At 40.5% G+C, this 19972-nt stretch overlaps 1 protein-coding gene across 3 annotated transcripts in view; it reads right to left on the minus strand.

Moving 5' to 3' along the window:
- The window catches only part of znf423 (zinc finger protein 423), a 165907-nt gene that overhangs the window by 4594 nt on the left and 141341 nt on the right, over window positions 1-19972 (minus strand). For all 3 annotated transcript variants that reach the window (XM_077193349.1, XM_077193348.1, XM_077193347.1), the window contains one exon: window positions 17518-17633. In XM_077193349.1, the coding sequence (XP_077049464.1) occupies window positions 17518-17633 (116 nt within the window). The remainder of the gene's footprint in view (window positions 1-17517; window positions 17634-19972) is intronic.

Genomic DNA, 19972 nt, shown 5'->3' on the forward strand with positions numbered 1-19972 from the left:
AAAATCTTACCGATCCAAAACTTAATATGTATAATAGCATAATATAATGTGGTATACATATATATATATATATATATATACATATATACCAGTCAAAAGTATTGGATAGGTAAGATTTTAATGTTTTTAAAAGAAGTCTCTTCTGCTCACCAAGGCTGCATTCATTTGATTACTACAAATACAAAGAAGAATCTAAAGAATCATGTGACACTGAAGATTGGAGTAATGATGTTGAAAATTCAGCTTTGATCACAGGAATAAATTACACTTTACTATATATTCACATAGAAAACAACTGTTTTACATTGTAATAATATTTCTATATATTTTTTTGTTGCATTATTACAATATTCCATATATTTTGTTGTTGTCGTTTTTCTTATCAAATAAATGCAGTCTTGGTGAACAGAGGAAAAAAATCTTACCGATCCAAAACTTTTTACTGCTAATCTATATCTATATCTATATATATATATAAATAAAATAAAATAAAATGACCAAGTTCGGACTAGAGTGTATACATCTGTGACAGAGAAAGGGAGTGTGTGTGTGTGTGTGTTTGTGTTTGTGTGTAAGTATGGTCACCCCCAGGTTGTCAGGACTGTGTGGAGCTGTATTGATTTGGAGGTGGAGGGACAGAGAGGCAGTGTTGTTCCCTGGGGTCTAGGGTTACACCAGCACTGCAGTGGCCTGATGGAAACGGCACAGTAGGACTGGAAGGGTGCGGGGAGCCCGACCTAACATACAGTAAACAACCTCCTTCATACACACACATAGATCCCTCACATCACTAAAACAAAAGACACGTGCTCAGACACCCCAGCGCACACATGCCTTTGTACGTAACACACATGGAGCCACTAGCCACACATCAACATCCATCGCTCAGCTTATTTCATTATCTCTGGCATATAAGAGCCACTGTGGTATCATACATCTGCTCCGTCTAATCACACACACCCTTATAAATGCTACACACTGTTGCGTTTCAGCTGCCCAGCTCGTGCGCACACACACCCCAACACATCTATTTCCATCGCTCCGATATCTCTCTTGAAAGATGGCAGCTGATGTGTGGGCGATCAAACCAGCAACACTTGTTTAAATTAGTTAATCAGTGTGTTGGAACAAACACATTTTCAGGCCGGTCGCAGTTTGTTCTCTTCATCCGAGCGCGTTGTCGGGGGCAGCGCTATTGATTAAGCCGCAGGCGATCGATCGCCAGAATGGTGTGTGTCTCTGAATCTGATAATGACTCGCAATATGACATCAGTGCAATGCAGCTGTAATTGATATATTCTTGAAGGGGTGGAAGTTAGAGCGAGAGAGGTGGGCAACACAGATGGAGGCTGTTTAAACAGTCATGGAAGAGCAGCGACTGAATGCGCCAAAACCTGCACACGAGGTGTCGAATGTCGAACCAGTTGCATACCGCTATACCTTTGTACGAGAACTTGAAGAGCTTGCAAACATGCTAAAGGCTCGCTCACGGGTCATCCACCTTTGTTGTGACGGAAATGAGACGACTTCCTCTGGATTTCAAGCACAGATTTAGGAGCTCATTGTAGGTTTATTCTTGACACGCACCTCCACCGAGCAAACCTCCAATCGCAGCGACGTGAAGAGGGCATGGCGTAATGCACGGAATAGCATCCTATCCCTTTCCCCCCTTGGCTTGGCGATGGAGCGGGGGGAGGCTGTTCGATGCGCAGAACAGCCCCTGCGAGCTCAGTCAATATCTACGCTGTCATTGTTTTCCTAAACTGGTTATAAAAGAGAGGCTAAATCCTGCGGAGCTGTGCACTCCTGGGAAATATGGCCCAGTCACATTACTGATGCAGTGACTGCGAGACTGCTGCACTCACCGAGGGGGGATGAGGAGGGGGAGAGAGAAAAGGGGGAGGCGGTGGGGAGATAAAGATAAAGGAAAATCAAATCTACGTTTCCCTACACAGCCTCTTTTCACACACAGAGCATGCACATACAGCCGGACCGAGCGGCTGTCATGTCACTTTCAATCAGGGCTGTTCGTGTGCGCGAGCGTGTGTGTGCCGCAGGGCCCCTGGCTCCCGGCTCTGTGGTGCCCCCTGGGGACGGTGCAGTGTCAGTGAAACTCTAATGTGTTGGCTCGTTCTGCAAGAGCGAACAGAGCGAGAGAGAGAGAGAGAGAGAGAGAGAGAAAGTGTTGTTGGAGAGGGTGGCCGTTCTGTCAGTAAACTGTTTTTCGTAACAGGATTCTTTGGAATTACTGACGTCTATAAGCTGACCTCAGAACAGTAGAAACCAGCCGCTACCCAGTTAGATTCAGAACTGAAATTACATGATATATTTATGTAATAAAAATGCATTTGTATCATATAAATATATGATAAATTCTGTCATACAAAATATACATATACAATATATATATATTGTACGACATAAATTTGGTATATATCATATATTTGAAATACAGACATTTTTATACACTCACCTAAAGGATTATTAGGAACACCTGTTCAATTTCTCATTAATGCAATTATCTAATCAACCAATAACATGGCAGTTGCTTCAATGCATTTAGGGGTGTGGTCCTGGTCAAGACAATCTCCTGAACTCCAAACTGAATGTCAGAATGGGAAAGAAAGGTGATTTAAGCAATTTTGAGCGTGGCATGGTTGTTGGTGCCAGACGGGCCGGTCTGAGTATTTCACAATCTGCTCAGTTACTGGGATTTTCACGCACAACCATTTCTAGGGTTTACAAAGAATGGTGTGAAAAGGGAAAAACATCCAGTATGCGGCAGTCCTTAGTGCCAATTGGGCATCGTTTAAATGCCACGGCCTACCTGAGCATTGTTTCTGACCATGTCCATCCATTTATGGCCACCATATACCCATCCTCTGATGGCTACTTCCAGCAGGATAATGCACCATGTCACAAAGCTCGAATCATTTCAAATTGGTTTCTTGAACATGACAATGAGTTCACTGTACTAAAATGGCCCCCACAGTCACCAAATCTCAACCCAATAGAGCATCTTTGGGATGTGGTGGAACGGGAGCTTCGTGCCCTGGATTTGCATCCCCCAAATCTCCATCAACTGCAAGATGCAGTGCAAGATGCAGTTGGCCCATCAATATGGGCCAACATTTCTAAAGAATGCTTTCAGCACCTTGTTGAATCATTGCCACGTAGAATTAAGGCAGTTCTGAAGGCGAAAGGGGGTCAAACACAGTATTATTATGGTGTTCCTAATAATCCTTTAGGTGAGTGTAGTAATTAATATTTTTGAAATTGAAATTCATTTAAAAAAAATCGCTCAAACTCTAATTGTATGAAGCTGTAAAATGCTAAAAACACTAAATAGTCGATATACCTGTGTGCTGTAAAATGCTAAAAACACTAAATAGTCGATATACCTGTGAACACACACACACACACACACACACACACACACACACACACACACACACACACACACACACACACACACTTCTAGAATGTAGTACATATAATACAAAAGAGCCACTTGGTACTACACACTGTACTACTGTATCCAGATGCTTGCTCACACTCAAATGAACAGACAGTGTGTCTCTGCTATCGGCTTTATAAAGTGCTCTTAGTCTGTCTACTGTCTTTATGGCTAAACGCAGACAGGGAGAGGAAATATTGAAGCTGATAGAAAGACATGGGACAGAGAAAAAGATGAGAAGGGGGTTTAGAGAGAGAGGTGGAGCATGAATGAGAAAGAGAGAGAGAGAGTAAAGTTTTCAAAAGAGGAAGAGAGATCGTGAATGAGTATGAGAGAAAGAGAGAGGTGGTGGTGGGGGAGATAGTGAGCGCAGCTTTGCTCTTAGGACACAAGTCTGTCCCTCTCTGCTCCGTTTTTAACACAAAATGAAAAATCACCTTTGCCGCTTGGTGCACTTTAGAGTAGCTTATTTTTAGACCTGCTTGACAGTCTTCCAATGGCCGGAGACTAGCAGATGGGCTGTCTTAAAGCTTCATATGCTCCCAGCTCTCACCTCCCAGAGACAGGAAACTCACTTGGGAGTGTGCTACAAATAAATGCCCCCCTGCCCTGCCCCTGGATTCCCTCATCACTCCCCTCTTCCCACCTACTCACACCATTCTCCACCCAGAGAGTGCCAGTCCCTGAATTTAGCACCTTCCCTGCAACCACGTCCTGTTGTACTGAAGTGCACTACACCCACATCACTGTCCAACTGCTTTCCCCTTTCTGGCCTGACCAGGACTGGAGGCGTATTATGTGTGAATCACAATGAATAAAAATGTAAACAAATATGCCTATGACAGATGATCTAGTAATAAGCACCCATTGAGCCAAGGTGTTCATGTGGGCGATGCAAGTTAGAATCAGGCAACATGTATAATTAATATAATTATATTATAATAATATCAATATAAATTGTATATATAGAAAACATACTTCATCAGATTAATTGTGTTTATTTATTTTATAATTTTATAAATTGGGATGCAAACCAAAACATAATATTATTCATAATAAACGAATGACAAATAAAAAAGCTTTAAATTATGCTAAGCTAATAACAAATAACAGCGATTAATTCAATTCTACAAATTATAAGTAAAAACACCTGTTCACACTTTCATTTGCAGTCTATTTGGTTTCATAAACTTTATGCCTTGAGCACAATGCCTCACGGAGAGAGAAATCCAGGTGATATCAGTCAAAATCAGTTTTGTCATTTTGATCTCTTTGAAAGGAGCAGAGGGAGTGATTCCACTATGACTGACCTTCTCTGACCTCCGTGCTCCAGAGCAGCTTCACACACACACACACACACACACGCACGCATGCACGCAAGCACGCACACACACACACACATACACACTGTATATCTGACATTGGTACATCTCTGTCAAGCACCAGGTTGCCAAATAAATACTAAATGTACAGGGGATTAATTATACAGTGATGATGTACATAAGCAACTGATGATGTAATCTTCAGCAACAGAGTAGTGCTGGTTCTAAAAGTCAACATATGCTGTCGGCTGTGTTTAATATAACATTTGACATGTTCTCCAGGCATCAAATTGCAGCACATGACTGGCATACAGACAGACCCTTATGAAGGTAAAATGATGACATAAAGAATCGCATGCGCAGGGTAAGATTTGTGAAAGTGTACATAAGATTGCAAGTGTAAATTAAATTTGCATGTGCAAGAGGAGATTTGTAAAGGTGTAAATCGCAATTCAAGTGTAAGAAAAAAATATTTGCAGCATTTAACTGTTATTCGTAAGTGTAATTCATGTATTTTGAAGCTGCAGCTTCATGCTAATGCAAAATAAATAGGATCTGTATCCTTCAGACTTTCATTTTTCCGCGCTTATACTTTTGCCACCTTTTTTGCGCACAAATGCGGTCAAAAGCACTGCAAGCCTGTGAACAGCAATTTACAAGCGAAAACGACAGAGGCAGGAACTTCAAAACAGATTAATTGCGTAAAAAAATAAACTGTTGCAAATGTCTACATGACTCTTTGTGTGCATGAGGAAAAAAGTTTCCGAAATAACCTAATTTGTACAGTTGCATCTTTGATTTTCCTGCGCTTCCACTTTTGGCACAATTCTCTCACTAACTGAGTTTTGCAAGCACGAAGAGGAGGGCGGGTCCACCTTCATGTAGCCAATCAGATGAGCTTCTCGCTGACTCTCGTTTTACTCTGATCTGATTGGTTCAATAAATACGCCAGTCACCAGAACACATCTTTATCTTCATTTGGCTCAGAAATGTCCTCATTGCCGAAATTGTACTTTTAATGCACACATACATGTTAAATAAATAAATAAACAAATTAATAAATAAATAAATACATCATGATTGCTTAATAGTCTGTGCATCATTAGGCTGACTATATGAGCCAAAACTGAATTTCGAGCTGGTGTGTTAAGAAAGGACATTTCTGTGTATCCAGTGCATGTATCCTGCTCATCCTCCTCATCAGGCCATATCAGTTTATAATCTTGATGCTGAATGTGGGCCTAGTATCTGCACTACTGCATGCATAATTTCACGGGTCTACTAATCAGGGGGTTACTTAAAATGAGTTACAATAATATTTTTTCCCTTTAACATAAGAGCATCTCTAAATTATGCACCATTTATCACCTGCAATTCCATCGTGTAACCACTAGATGGCTGTATAACCCTATATATAAACATATCTATGCTGTGTATTCCCTGGTTGCTGAGTTTTTATTCAGACATAATTAGTTACTTTTTGTCAAAGTTGAGTTCATGTTGATTTAGTATCAGTTTTTCATTACAGTCAAATCTGGACACAGAGAAAGCATTTTGGTAGTCATACTATCTACATATAATATCTTGATCAGTCACACGGATGTAATCACAATCAATATTGACAGTGCAAGACAATATTTCAAAATATATAATTGAGTGTTAAATACCATGAACAGAGACATGATGAGAAAAACACTGCATCAGAATGGTATTATTACATAAAGAATGGGGTACTAAATGTTTTGATTGTAAAATTTAACATCAGCTCAGTGGTGTAACATTATTTAAGATATACAATTTCAATCCAATAATATTAACACCAGCTCGAAATTCAATATGAATGTCAGTCAGCCTGGTGCACAGCTTATTAAGAAATCATGATTTATTTATTAATTTGTTCATTTATTTACTTAGTTAACATGTATGTGTGCATTAAAAGTACCATTTCGCCAATGAGGACATTTCTGAGCCAAATGAAGATAAAGATGTGTTCTGGTGACTGGCGTGTCTGTTGAACCAATCAGATCAGAGTAAAACGAGAGTCAGCGAGAAGCTCATCTGATTGGCTACATGATGAAGGTGGACCCGCCCTCCTCTTCGTGCTTGCAAAACTCAGTTAGTGAGAGAATCGTGCCAAAAGTGGAAGCGCAGGAAAATCAAAGACGCAACTGTACAAATCGGGTTATTTCGGAAACTTGTTGCCTCATGCACACAAAGAGTCATGTAGACATTTGCAACAGTTTATTTTTTTTACACAACGTTTGATTTTACGCAATTAATCTGCAAACCTTTACAAATCTCCTCTTGCACATGCAAATTTAATTTACGCTTGCATTCTTATGTACACTTTCACAAATCTTACCCTGCGCATACGATTCTTTATGTCATCATTTTACCTTCATAGACCCTTATCAAAATGTACCATCGCAACAATAATTTGTGGTAGTATACACCAATGAGCCAAAACATTATGACCAGTCACAGGTGAAATGAATATTGTCAATCATCTCCTAACAAGGCCACATACTAAGGTCTGTGTAGTTTAGATCCAAAGAAAATATCCAATTCTAGTAATCAAAGGCCATGTTCAGACTTCAGGCAAATAAGATTTGTGTGTCTAGACAATAGACAACCAACCTATCTGTATGGATTGTTTTGGTGAGGATGTAGGTGTACCAACGTATGTGATGAGGCTTTTAAAACAGATACAGGATAAATGGAGCTCTCCAAATAAGCACCCTGTTCTCCGTCACACAAGAACAACTCGGCGAAGGAGGAAACCGAGAAAATATTTTGTGATATTACGTGCTGTAGTCACGGCCGGCGTCTCTGTGCAACTAATTATTAATTATATTTAATTATACTAATTATATCAATATAATTTTAGTTTTAAATTGTAATAATATTTTAGAATATTACTGTTTCTGTTTTTCGATCAAATATATGCAGCATAAGTGACATTCATTTTTCATGAGGCAATCAGTTCCTGATGGATAAATTGTTGTCCTATGATTTTATCCTATTATCATTTTCACTCAAAGTGAACGAGTATTACGAGAGTAAAATGAGTTGAAAATACCATTTAATGTTAACAATTGTTGCTAAACTCAATTTACCACAGTTCATATGGATTAACTATGATTAATATGTGTATTTTGACAAAACTATGGTTAACATGGTACATTTTTGTAAATAGTCTCTAATATAAAATCTCACACATTCTTCAGGCATCAAACAACAATATGCAGACATAAAGACAGGCTACGCTCAAAAAACAACACACGCATGCATGCACACACCCAGACGGACATGCACACACAGTGGTGCTTTCGTGAGATCTGTGGAGTGTGGAGTTTCGAATGTTAGATGAGCTTGGTGGCCTCAGTAGAGCCGTGTCATGGGTGATAGCACTGCGCTAGGCTAACACTAGGCTACGCTACGCTAGCTGTGTTCTGCCACTCAGAGATGCACTAAAAGTACACACACTCTCTTTCCATGTCATAGCCTCACTAAAACCCTCCCTGATTCCCCTCAGGGAGGAGGTTTTGACTCAAAAGCAGCCCTAAACTAAGACGGAGAGAGAAAACGCATTACGCGGTGAACGATGCGGCGTTCAGAGAGAAAGAGAGAGAGAAAGGGCTAGTGTGTGTTATCTACAGCCAGTCAATGTCAACACTTTGTTGTCACAACGATATGTGAGCCTAGCAAGCAGAGTGCGAGTGTGAGCGAGGAGGAAAAGAGAATAGGAGAGTGTGTGAGGTGTGCTGTCAGAGCTGTGTGATTTATAGAGTGTGCTGTCAGACTCCAGCTGCTGAACCAAAGTGTCAGGTTGAGAGAGACCCCTACCAGTTTCTGTGTGTAAAGAGAGACAGAAAAATGAGACGGAGAGAATAAGATAGACAACTTTTTAAAGGCCATATTCTACACTTCTGTAGCATTAAAATGTTTTCCACCAGTGAAGTCCAATATTAGTGAAGCTTTCTTGAAACTGAAGTTGCAATTTTGTCCTGTTCTGTCTTACCATGCCACAATAAACGATTTATATGTGCATATCAAACTCAAATACAGGGTGTCATGTGACAATACACAGCCCATCAGAAAAGTTTTTTTGTTTGGTCGCTCTCATACTCTTTGCTCCTTATGGAAAGTAAGGGATTTGTCAACTGATAATATATAATTTTCTAAACTATAATAAATAATATAAACTACTGTATAATAAATAATATTCTAAACTTCCACAGTCAGTCTCTCCTCATTTATATTTGATGATTAATATACATTAAGGAGCATTACTTGGGATTTAGCACAACATGTATGGTCACAAAATGGTAGAATTAAACAAAACATTTGACAAAGTCATAGTAAAATTCTGGGATTAAATGTATCTCATTCTCATTTTAAATCTAATTCTAATTTAAATATGAAAATAAATTTATAAAAGTAAAAAGTAAGTGATTTTGAATAAATAAAAGATTCATATTTTTTAGGGTTTGCCTTAAATGGATAGTTCACCAAAATAATGAAAATTGTGTCATCATTTACTAACGATTATGTAATTCCAAACCTGTTTCAATTTCTTTCTTCTGCAGAACACAAAATCTAAAATTTTGAAGAATGTTTTTCTCCATACAATGAAAGTCAATGGGATCCAAAACAACATTGGACACCAGTTAGTTTCATTGCATGGACAAAAACACTGAGATATTTTTCAAAATACCCTCTGTGTTCCTCCCAAAAAAAAAAAAAAAAAGGAAGAAAATGGTAAAATAAATAAATAAATGTAATACAGGTTTGTAACGACATGAGCAAATAATGTCCGAATTTTCAGTTTTGGATAAACTATTACTTTAAGACTTATAAGAATGATGTCCAAAAATAAAAAATATTGTAAATTTGAATTTAACCCTGGAAATAAACAAAGTTAAAGGACTTTGAAATAAATTAATAAATGTATTGAAATACATGAATTAAATTATTAAGTTTTGGCCTTAAATTAAAAATGATAATTCTGTCATCATTTGCTTACCAACATGTTGTTCCAAACCTGAATGGCTTTCTTTATTCTGTGGAACAAAAAAGAAGATATTTTGAAGAATGTTTTATCTGATTTTGTCCATACAATGGGGTCTAAAACAGCATTGGTCTCTACTGATTCCATTGCTCGGACAAAAAAATATTGTTGTCATACAGTTTTGGAGCAGCATGATGGAGTAAATAATGACAGAATCTTCCTTTCTGGGTGAAGTATTCCTTTAAGATCAAGTCTTCTCATCTGTTATGCTATGTTAATGAGCGAGGCAAACAGAGTGAAGTATCCACAGTTCCCAAACCCTCCAGATCACAGCTGCGCTCAGTGTGCATGCGCACGCGTGTGCGTCGAGCGTTGAGAGTGTCGAGCAGCGAGAGTCATCTCACCGACAGCGCTTAGACTCATACGTCACTGTCACAGCCACGACAGTTCCAGTCCCGAGCTGGCAACCCACACGCGAGACAACAACACACACCATGCAGTGCAGAGCTGTAGCGCCACAGCACAACCCTGCTCAACTGTCATATCTGACTGGGGCATGTGCTGTACACACCCCCTCCTTCTTCTGTTGTCTTCACATTTTCATTTCAGTTCGCTTTCTCTCATGTTGCGTCTCAACATATCCTTCGCTCTGTCTGTGCGTTAAAGGAACAGGCTACCATGAGAGACGGATATGAGAAAACGCTTTATAGTGATCCCAGTGGACACATCTCTCTTTTTTTCCCCTCGCTCTTCCTTACCCCCCTCCCTCTCTCCCTTTCCATCTCCCTCTCATGCCAGTCCCCAAATTATTTAATTTAGCACAGACACCATATCTCCCTATGTGCCATCCCGCTGAAGTTCTCTCTCCCTCCACGTCCTCCTCCCTTCTTTCCTCCACTTTATAGATTGTTCCAAGCAGGGGTATTTCATGACAGAATCAGAAGTGTGGGTGGGTTTACTTGAAAATTTGCAAAAAGGCATTTACTTCATTTTTATCTCAACATAAACACGCACGTGCACGCTCGCAGCCCGAAACCGATGTCCCACGTTGTAATAAATGAATGCGAATGTGTTGATTTACTCTGAAGATTAGTGCTGCCTCATGGTGAGTGTTTTTGATTTGAATTTACCAGGCCGGAGCTTTGTTTGAATCTTCGTCTCAGCAAGGGCAGAGCAACAAAACAAATGCAAGCAGGTAAACAACTTAAACATGTTCCTCCGATTCTAGTTTACTCCAACGTCCACCAGCCACCCACCGCCAGGAGAATTTCAATCAAAAACAGTGTGGCAATGTAAGTTAGTAACACCATGACACATTTCTTACATGCTCCTGTTTGGTATGCTAACATCCTACATACTTAATGAACTAATGAAACCACCTGCTAATGCATTCAGTTATCTATTAACTCTTGGCAACATTTGCTATTTTTCGTGTTCATATATCATGGCACTAAAGCCATTGGAGAGATCTGAGACCTGGGACTCTTCATGTCACAAGGCTCGCGGATGTCGTGGTTTCCGAGAGGGAGCTGTTCTAAACACAGGGCTCATAGCTTTAGCTGGAGACACTATACTGCAGTCCCCTGACAACCCCTCCACCAGCCAGCCAATCAGCAGCAGATAAGGTGGATTTGAGGAGCTGTAGGCATGTGTGTGTGTATGTGTGTGTGTTGGGGTTAGGGCTCTGAAGAGAGCCCTCCAGATCCCCATTCTAATAACGTACATTGCCACTCCAGACGCAAGGGCAGCTGGGACACGCACACACAGGCACTAATAAAATTGAGCATCACAATAGAAACTTATATCAATATCTACAGCACACAAAACCAGATTCAAAGCACACCAGACAATATCTCCATGTACATTATGATTCTAATTTGACACAAAATGGAACAGATTCTATGAATTCTTAACTCTCTGATTTGCTTAATGTGGGTTAGCCTATATGAGTAAAAATGTGCCCATTTGATCATATGCTAATGTTAATTCTATTTTAAGCCAGATTTGACGTATTCTGGAGAAAATGTCAGTGGTCCTAGCCCTTTGAATTTGCCCGAGTGTTTTTAGTACATGTGTATGTTGTTTAGTCTATATTTTATAAATACCACGGTTTAAAACTTTGGGGTTGGTATGATTTTTTAAATGTTTTTGGAAGAAGTCTCTTCTTGCTTTAATATTTCATATTCTTCTTGTGATGGCAAAGCTGAATTTTCTGAAGCCATTACTCTTCAGTGTCACGTGATACTTCAGAAATCATTTTATTATGCTGATCTGGTCCTTAAGAAGTATTTCTTCTTATTATCAATGTTGAAAAGAGTTGCTGCTTCATTTTTGTAAAAACTGATCAATTGTTTTCAGGATTCTCTGATGAATATAAAGTTCAAAATAACAATTTATTTTAAATGTAATTTTTTGCTAAAGTAAAAGTCTTTACTGTCACTTTTGATCAGTTTATGAACCCTTGTTGAATAATAAAAGAAAAAAATTCTGACCCTAACATTGAACAGTAGTTTATATATAACCTTAAAATACTTAGGGTTAGGGATTTGAACAAACCTGTAACCCTAAATATGACCAATAATAGTAGAGGTTGAGAAAATGTCTACCTCATCTCCAAAAAGTGCAATACAGAATATTAATTGTAGTTCTATATCATATAAGCTTTTCCTCCACCTCTGTGAAAAATGGAAAGTGTGTGAGAAAGCAAGTGTGTGTGTCTGCTCCAATGAACGCGGCCTCCTTACATCACTCCACTTAGTGCTGTATGAGAACTCACAGCTCTCAAATAGCTGTGTGGTGGGGGGGGGGGGGGGGGGGGGGTTAACAAGGAGGCATCAACAAACAAACAAGTGCAAAGACCCCCCTCCTTCCTTCTCACACACACACACACACACACACACACACACACACACACACACACACACACACACACACACACACACACACACACACACACACACACACACACACACACACACACACACATCCATCCAAACTGCTGAGTATGGTTAAATATTAACCAGTGCTAAAGGAAATACCATACACCCACGTGCGCACACACATGCCAGCGGGGAAGGGATACAGGGCATAGGGGGAATGCGGCGCCCCCTGGAGGGCTCAATCAGAACCGGTAGTGTGTAAAAATGAGGCGCGCTGTCAGAGAGTGACAGCAGTGCCTATGGAAGGGCCGAAGGGTGGGCGGTTGGGAGTTCACCTGGGGAAAGAAAATAACAACTGAAAGAAAATCTACACACATACACACTTGCTCACACAAAAAGTCTCTGAAGTTTCTAACAAAGGAGTGCAGGATCCTGCAGAGTAGGTCTAGCTGCGCTGATCGGGGCGAAGCATCACTTATTTACCAGCTTACATCTGCACTATTTATGGGGCACCAGGGAGAGGCAGAAAGGAAAGAGGGAGACGGAGAGAGAGGGGTGGGTGGGGGCAACACAGAGGGGCTAAAATATGCATGGGGGCTGGCTCTTCTGGGAGCTAGAAAAAAGAAAATGGGAAAGGGAGAAAGAATGAGAGACATAAAAAGGCGAATGAGAGAGAGAGTTGGAAACAGTTTGAGGAAGGGAGGGAGTTGGTGGGAGTGCGAACGAGAGAAAGAATTAGAGACAAGATAAAGGATGGAAGCAAAGTTTGCCATAAGGGAGATGGGGATGATACAGTAACGTGTCTTGCGAAGGCTCATGGGAAGGCGAGGATTAACTCAGAGTGGGACCGCACTGGGAGGGCATGCTGGGTAGGGCACACAGGCCATGCCCGTCCATCCATTCAGTCTTGTTAACAACGTACACACACGTTCAAGTCTCATTCACCTGGGCTGGAGCATGGTAAAACCCGGACGTTGGAATGGAGGCTGACTGCTCTATTCCTCACCAACGTCACCGCTCAGGTGGGCCTGGAGTGGATGCGGGGGGACGGAGCGGATGGGAGTGATGGGGCGCGCCCGCTGAGCCATGGGCTGGTGAAAGTATCTCGGTTGGCCGGCCTCAGGGTGAGGCAGACAGTGACCGACAGGGTCCAGTGCTCCCCCTGCTGCTAAATGGACTGACCGGCCATATGCCCAGCGCCGCCGGCCTTATATCACTGTCACGCCGCGGCCGGGGGCTCACGTGGAGGGGTGGGGTGTTTGAGCCATGCAGGAGATTTAGGTCACACCCCCCAAGCCCCTAAAATATTAAGTCATGGACCTGAGTAAGCTATTAACCTCACTCCCTGCTACTTATGAAGACCCACCCACCAACACACACAGGCGGGTGCTGGAGGGGGCTGCAGGAATGGTGGCCCATGGCTCACAAAGATGAATGTAACTTGGGCTAGGGCGGGATGCAGCTGACCCCAGCGGCCCCGTGGCAGCCACTGTGGGCTGAGTTATTCACAGTCCTCCCGCTACTCAATCTGTCTGCCCCATAATCAGCACAGAGAGAGAGGCAGAGAGAAAAACAATCGCCTCCATATACTGCCACTGACCTAGCAACAGTATATTAACATTATTGTTAAGTTTTCAGCAGACATATTTTATATTTCATGTTTGGCCTTTAAGTTTGCCACTTAAGGAGAGAAATACTATCGGAAAATGTTGAAAGATTCAAATTCACACCTAAAGCTCTGCTACCTAAGCCGAGCCTAACAGGAACCGCAAAACTATCAGGTTTGGGTTTGTACATACTGTTTAATTAGGGATGTACCAAGCCTGGGTTGGGGCCCAGTGCGAGTTAGTGGAATCAGGGGCTCCCCCTCGGTCCGTTTGCTGCCTGGCTCCCTTAAGTGCAGAGCCCGGTGCAGTCGCACCAATTGCACTGCCCTTAAGGACGGCCTTATATACAATACAGAACTTCTGGTATATATTTTTATAATACCTGAGTGAGAATCTAGCCAGCTGTGCACAATGCGTAATAAAATAAAATGTTTTGGTTACAGGTTATTTATTTGTTAGGAAGGAATTTGCTGGAAGAAGGAATTATAAAGAGTTTAAATGATGTCAGGTCGAACCGGGTTTAGCATGAAACTAAAGCCTTGTACAGAACCGCTACGCTCCAACACCAAAAACTTTCCTTTCTGACCAATGCAAACTACAAGCAACTACAGAAGCAGCAGTACATTAAGATTACTGTTAGTTTAGCACATTTTAGTTGGGGCATGTCGGCTAACTGCAAGGTTCCAACACCAACACTAAAGGCGCGGTCACATTACTGCAAAAAAGGTCCATTGTCTATTGTCTACATGGCAATTTCCTGTGAAAACGTTAAGAATCTGTGTGAGGAAATGTTTCATCCCTGTGCAAAATTCCAGATTGCGTGGAAGTGACTAGATTTTGCCTGTGAAATTTTGCAGAGCAAAGGTATATATGACCACATTTAAATGCAAATGAGATTGTTCCACCACTAAAGACGAGTCCCTAAAGGGGAATTAACCGGTTAGCAGTAACTTTTTTAACCAGCACATTTAGTTCTAGCCCTTTAGAAGGGACTGAGTGGGAGGAAAGTGTGTATGTGAGAGAGAGATTTAAATCCTGACTGGCCCTTAGGCTTGGCTGAGATGTCTGCATTTGTGTTGGTGCTAAAATTGATACTATTTTTCACCTCATAGCTCTGTGATATCTCCAGCTAAACTTGAGTCAGCAGATGTGTCTCACTGCTCTGCCATGTCTGCTTCCTATGGGAATCATTACCACGGGCCAGGAACATCCAGAGGTGCTTAAAACCAACCATAGCCACTAGAATGTCTGTATTTCTATACAAAAAAACTTCTTTTTGTTGGGCAATGAAGACACAAAACTCCTGACCAACAAAGAGCCAGACTGCATTGTGGTACCAAACAATATCAATAAAGGCTGTTTATTTTTTAAAAGCATTAAAAAAAAATGACAAAAAATTCTTAAAGTGTGTTAACATCAACAGCGATTAGCAGTGACAAACTGACTAGAAGTAAATCATTTTCAATAAGAAGTGATTTGAGACAACATGAGCAATAGCGAACGTTGGCGATGACACAAAGTTAAGGATTAAACCGCTGTCAGTGTTCGTCAAGGCATACAGTCATGGCAAAAGGAACGAGATGTTGGGTACCACAGTATAAAAAAAAAAGTTCTACCAAAAAGTGTACAGCACTTTGTAAACGTGTGTGGTAGTGCTTGCTCACTAAAGACTATTCGTGTGTGTGTGTCAGTCTCAGAGTGGAGGGGTTCAGGGCCTCCCTCAGGGAACTCAGATAAAGGATTCAGTAAAAGAGAGAGAAAGACTATACCTATCACCGTAAAGAGACAGACAGAGAAACAGATACAGAACAAAGACAAAAAGAAAGAGAATGAAAAAGGGAAGAAAAAGAAACAGAGACTCATCCGGAAAGGAATAGTCAAGTGGACAAAGTGTGTTATTGTTACAGTAGCCAAACGGCTTTTGATGAGCTGTCAGACATCAGATTGTGCTGTGAACTTGAGCGTGAACCTGTAGGGCATACAGTTGTCTGTACAGTATCTCTAACTGCTCAAGGCCATCGGAACTGTGATTAGTGTACATTCCTTCATATATGTAGTGCTTAGTGGCGCAGTGGTTCTTAACTGGTTTTGTTTGATTTTACTCAAGATGTGATCCAACACAGTACCAAAATAGTTAATTATAGTAAACACTTTTAGAAAACATTAAACCTTTCAAATAAAAATGATAAATGCATTAAAATACTTAGTTGCTATATATTTATTTATTTGCATTTAACATGGTTTTATTTCTAAACAGAGAGTTTCCATTATACTAGTTTCCACTGTACTAGTGTGTGTGTATTCACAATGTCTATGAACTATGTCTATGACAGTCTGTTTTTGTATATGCATTGCAAATGTATCAAGAGTGTGCCTGGGACAACATTCCCAGTTGTCTGCCCTGACAATGCGTGCGTGCGTGTGTGCGTGTGTGTGTGTCTGTGTGTGTGTGTGTGTGTGTGTGTGTGTAGATGAATGTGAGTTCCAGCAGTCACAGCAGGTGCTGTGATTGATTTGCAGAGTAATGGGTCTAATCGTTACTGGCTTGAGGATGCACCTTGTTTTCCCCTTTAATTCCCTTATTAGCTGTGATCTGTGTCACATCTGTGTCTATCAGGACTAACTGAGATTGACTACAGAATACAATATTACAAACGTCACAAAGCAGATACACATTTTGCTACTACAAGGAAATTCATTGAACATATGACACATAAAATATGATTAGAAAACATTAAAACATGAACATCAGAAGTTCTTACATAGCTTCCTGGAATATTTAATTCTGACTGGTCTATCACGGCACAAATATTTTTCTTACATAGCCGTTTCAGGATTCAAGTTTTTCTTATCATTACAATTCAATTGGCTTTGGAAAATAAAGAGTTACTTGTGAGTATGTGTATTAAGAACTGTATCAATGCATGGTTTGTAAGAGCAATATTTAGATACTTGTTGATAGTGAAGTGACATCCGCATTAAGGAAAACATCTGTTACAGTTTGCCCTTCTTTTATCCACCATTTTTACCCAGAAGAAAATTTAGCATTTGAAGCTTTAGTAAAACAACCTTTTTGTTTATCCAGAACTCCATGCGGTGACACATAAAATATTGTTGACAGTGAATGAAAAAAGGGGGAAAAAAATGAATGGCCAGTAAATGTGGCAAAAATGAATTTTGAAGTCATATTCCAGAAAGGCATGCTTTTGGTTGAGCTGCCATGTGATTCTGCATTACTCACCTGGAGCTCAGTTTGGAAGAAGAACTTCTGTGGACACTGGGAGCAGTCGTATATCTTGTCCTCCTGTCCGTGGACGGCAAAGATGTGCTGCTGCAGCTTATTGGCCTGAACAAACACTGGGGGGGAAAGACAGAAGGGAAACAGCAGTCAAACGATTGGCTGAAACACTTTACCCAAGAGTGTATGGCGAATTGACTGTGAAAATAGCTGATTTGATTAAGAACTAATCCTGAGTGAGAAATAAAAAAATAAAAAAAATCCATGACTACGAACTTTCACGCTTTGGGTAGGAGAGGGAGAGGAAAATAATGATTTTTTGGGGATTTGAGACAATGTGTCGACATTGAAGAAAGTGTAAGGGGGAGATGACGTTCTCAAATGAAAAGCTCTCAAACTCTCTTTATCGGAGAGCAGGGAATGACAGCCGGAGATGGAGGGAGAGACAGAGACAGACTAAAGTATCCCCACCAGACCTTGTGATATTTATCAATAAATCATTCCTCTATCCTCGGGTTTTTAAATTCCGTTCGTGTATTTTTTTTGTTTTTTTTGTTTCAGTAAACTTAAGTTTGCTGTGTGTGGAGACTATGAATTATTGAGCGTCCCTGGAGGAGAAGGCATCCGCTTACTTATTCATGAGCCACACAGGAATAGTGTTAAAGTTTAAAAGAGGACTGCGTACCTGTAAGGGAGGAAAGGGGGAAGAGAACGTGGTGTAGCCAAACAACTCGGTAAAGGTGAAAGAAAAACGGAGAAATAATCCGCAAGGAGGAAGAGAGAGATAGGGAGACAAAGGGACGGACAAGGCGAAAGAACAAATAATTTAATCAGAGGGGTGGAGAGAAGGATGAATAGAGGAGTGAATGTGAGTGTACAGTGAATATAGATGAAGATGGAACTGGAAGAGGAGAAATAAGGAATGGGTGAAGGAAAAAAAGAGATGAATTGAATAAAAAAAGAGTGCATAATTATCTGGAGATCGGTGTGTTGCAGTGCTGGGGACAATTTGGCCTCCAACACTGGTCTTTGATGTTGACAAGCTCAAGTAATGATTTCTGATTCCCAAAGGTTAGCTGACAAACATTTCAAAGTGACTTTCAAACTTAGTGCGAGGAGAAGCACACACACTGGGCCTGTTTAACTAAATGCACACGTACGCGGAGGGTCCTACCCTGGAGAGTGAGAGCGGATTACACTGACTTTCTATAAACCTGCCCTTTATTCTCTGACCTCTCCTCTCCTGAAAACACACACTCACTTACCAATGAATCTTCTTACCTCAAAGACATTCAGCATGACAACTGGCCTACAGAAAAAGCTAGTAGTTCATATAAGATACTTTACAGTGTACAAAACGGCTGTTATGGTTTGATGAAGCCAGTTATCAGCGGGCTCTTGTTTGTCTATTCTACTGCAGTGCCTTCTGGTCCAGTGAAAATGGGACGTCTGACAGGGGCTCGATCTGCCCAGGGGTCATGAGTCCCACCAGGCATCACAGCGGGGAGATCAGCTCTCATTAGCTTTAGCATCAGCTCAGCAGGATGCCTGCACCAACCGCAGCCTCCTGTCTTGGCCACGTTGAACTTTATTAACCATTGTGTGCTTCTGCATAAGAGTGTGTCATAATATCCCGCTTCTATCTCAAGTCTAAAGAAACAGATCTTGATTTACATAATAGTATGTGTATACAGTATGTGTGTATTCATATCTTTATGAATTCTAGAAGTTGATCCGTGTTCTCAAAGCAAGTCCATGCCTGGTCTTTCCTCTCTCTCACCAGGATGAACAATGAATTTAATAGTTAATTCAGTTCAATTAGCAGGACAAGGAGGAGAAATGGAGCAGAGGAATGGAGGGGGGGAGGAGGGGGGTGGGTGGTGTAGAGGAGGATGAGATGGAGAGAAGGGGAGAAAAAGAGAGGAGAAAACTAAAACATAAAAGAAATGAGACAAGAAAAGACAAAAGAGAAAGTACAAGATGAAAAAAGAAAATAGATGAGACAAAAAGATGACAAAAGTGAAAAGAAGAGAACAAATAAATTAAGAAAGCAAAGAAATTAGACAAGAAGAGAGGAAAAACAGACAACGAAATGAGGAGATTTTTTTTCTAATGAAATGAAGAAAAGAAAAGAGAACAAGATGAAAAAAGGAAATGGAACAAAAACAGAGAAGAAGAGAAGTATTAGATGAGATAAAAACAGACAATAAGAGAAAGGTTGAAAAAATGAAAAATGAAACGAGACAAGAAGTGCAAAGAGAAGACTAAAAAAGAAACAAAAATTAAAATAAATGAGACAAGAGAGGAAATGAGATGGAACAAGATGCAAAGAAACTAAAAGAAAGAACGAGACAAAAAATACATAAAGAAAAGAGATTAGAAAGAATGAAAAACCAGACAAGAAGGGGTGAGACAATATGAGAAAAGAGAATGAAAATGATGATGAAAAGAAAAAGAG

The sequence above is a fragment of the Siphateles boraxobius genome, unplaced genomic scaffold (genome assembly GCF_051911475.1).
Source record: "Siphateles boraxobius isolate OS27281-9 unplaced genomic scaffold, OSU_SipBor_1 31, whole genome shotgun sequence".
NCBI classification, from domain to species: Eukaryota; Metazoa; Chordata; class Actinopteri; order Cypriniformes; family Leuciscidae; genus Siphateles; species Siphateles boraxobius.